At 42.0% G+C, this 1,900-nt stretch overlaps 1 protein-coding gene across 1 annotated transcript in view; it reads right to left on the bottom strand.

Annotated features, from left to right (window-relative positions):
• Window positions 1-220: 220 nt before the first annotated feature.
• LOC104510318 (methylcrotonoyl-CoA carboxylase beta chain, mitochondrial-like) overlaps window positions 221-1,900 on the bottom strand; it is a gene marked incomplete at both ends in the record, with an annotated part of 9,326 nt that continues 7,646 nt past the window's right edge. The window contains 2 exon segments of the mRNA XM_010152522.1: window positions 221-306; window positions 1,539-1,653. Of these exon segments, the coding sequence (XP_010150824.1) occupies window positions 221-306; window positions 1,539-1,653 (201 nt within the window).

The raw sequence follows: 1,900 nt of genomic DNA, 5'->3' as shown, positions 1-1,900 counted from the left end.
ATAATTCCTGCAAGCACATGCCTCCTGAAACAGGACCCACCACCGTCTCCGAGACAAGACAAAGCACTCATCTGGAGCCTGCTGCGTTGGACTCCTGCACATCACACACGGTCTTTGCTGCCGACCGCTCTGTTCTGCTGTCCTTCAGCAGCAAGACTGAGAAGTTATCCTTACGTGCTGTGATTACAATTAAGTTTCGGAGAGGTCATTTATATGTTACCTTGCACTGGAATAATAAGGGTTTCCTTCCTCCTCGAACCTCCTGATGATTGGCTCCTTCAAAGCTGCTTCGTCTGCCTCAGATAACTAAAAACAGGCAAACAACAACACACACAGGTAACATATTCTTTAGAACCTTCTTCCACAGTGACAGCAGAGCCTTATATGCAGCATCAAACCAGAAGAAACTGCCTAAATTATCTCCCCAAAGTTTCTTCCCTTTTTTACACACGATAATCAATTTAGCATATTTGACAGTGGAATTAAGATACCACTTTTCAAAATGGGTGCGTGGGAAAAGGAGCGCAAAAATATACTGAACTGAGTACAATAGGGGATTAGCATGTGAAAAATTACCAATTGCTGTACTGAACAAACTCAGTTCTGAGTTGTCTTTGGCAAGACTTGAATAAAAGAAGCCTGTGCTACGCTAACACTGGGTTCTCTATGACTCAGAGTGGCCAACACTGTAATTCAGAGAATTTTCGAGTTTCTAACACATTTTACTGGTATTAACTATAACTATATTCCTCAGACTTCTTTCTGGGTATTATCCTGCCCAACTTAGGGATCTGGGAAATTAAGACAGAGAGGGACGAGGGTGAATCTATTCTATCCACAGAAAGCAGAGGTAACATGCACGTGCTGCTTCATTATTCTGAACAGCTACTCATGATAAATACAAGTAATTTTAAGACACCACAATAAAATCTCTTCTTACAGGACAGAGGCATCAGTATAAACATAAACCATGTATTTTAAAAAGCACAGCAGAAAAGAGTGTACGGAGAAACTAGAAAAGATTATTAAGCGAAATACCACTGATTTTCAACGAAAATGTTGAAGTGAGGCAAAACCCTTTCCAAACCTCTACAGACTTCTGCTGTTACAAGTTTCATAACTCTCAGTCACTGAATAATCCAAAGATCAGCTTTCTATAAAACTGCCTACTTCAAAAACAATTGGAAAGACACTTTGATCTTGGATATTCCTCCTCCTACTGCCAAACCAGCGAGGTTTCCCCTCTGCTCATCCTGCGCAAACCTCAGTATCTGGCAAACAAAAATACAAGAAGATGATGATATGAGAAAAAATCCTCTTTTTAAGGAAAGCAATGTTGTGAATGAGCTTCACATGTAGAAGCTGTGAACAGTAACACTTCACAAATGCTTCATGCCTGTCAATGCTCTGGGTGGCACTGGGAGAACCACGGTTCACTGCTGACTCTGTAACATCCTTTCCTAGCTCATAAAGTGAGCAATTCCAGCAAAAGCGCAAATAATAACGACATTACTGCAAATGAAAGAAGGAAGACGTACCTGTTTCCCCTCCCGTGCTTTCTGGTCCTTAGCTATGGTGGCTAGAACAGTTGCAGCTTGCTCTCCTCCCATCACTGATATGCGAGCGTTCGGCCACACATACAGAAATCTTGGACTGAAAGAATACATATTGTATAGTAAAATAATACATTGCCTTATTCCCTAGAAAAGAACTAATTCTCACTCAGCTAAGTACATATTTTTATGCATGAGAATCTTAGAATCATAGAATCACAGACTTGTTTGTGTTGGAAGGGACCTCAAAGCCCACCCAGTCCCACCCACTGCCATGGGCAGGGACACCTTCCATAGCCCAGGTTGCTCCAAGTCTCATCCAGCCTGGCCTTGGACACTCCCAGGGA

This window comes from Eurypyga helias, unplaced genomic scaffold (assembly GCF_000690775.1).
Source record: "Eurypyga helias isolate BGI_N326 unplaced genomic scaffold, ASM69077v1 scaffold44175, whole genome shotgun sequence".
In the NCBI taxonomy this organism is placed as follows: Eukaryota; Metazoa; Chordata; class Aves; order Eurypygiformes; family Eurypygidae; genus Eurypyga; species Eurypyga helias.
Note: the sequence above shows the minus strand (reverse complement) of the source record. Positions and strands in the feature narration are given on the sequence as shown.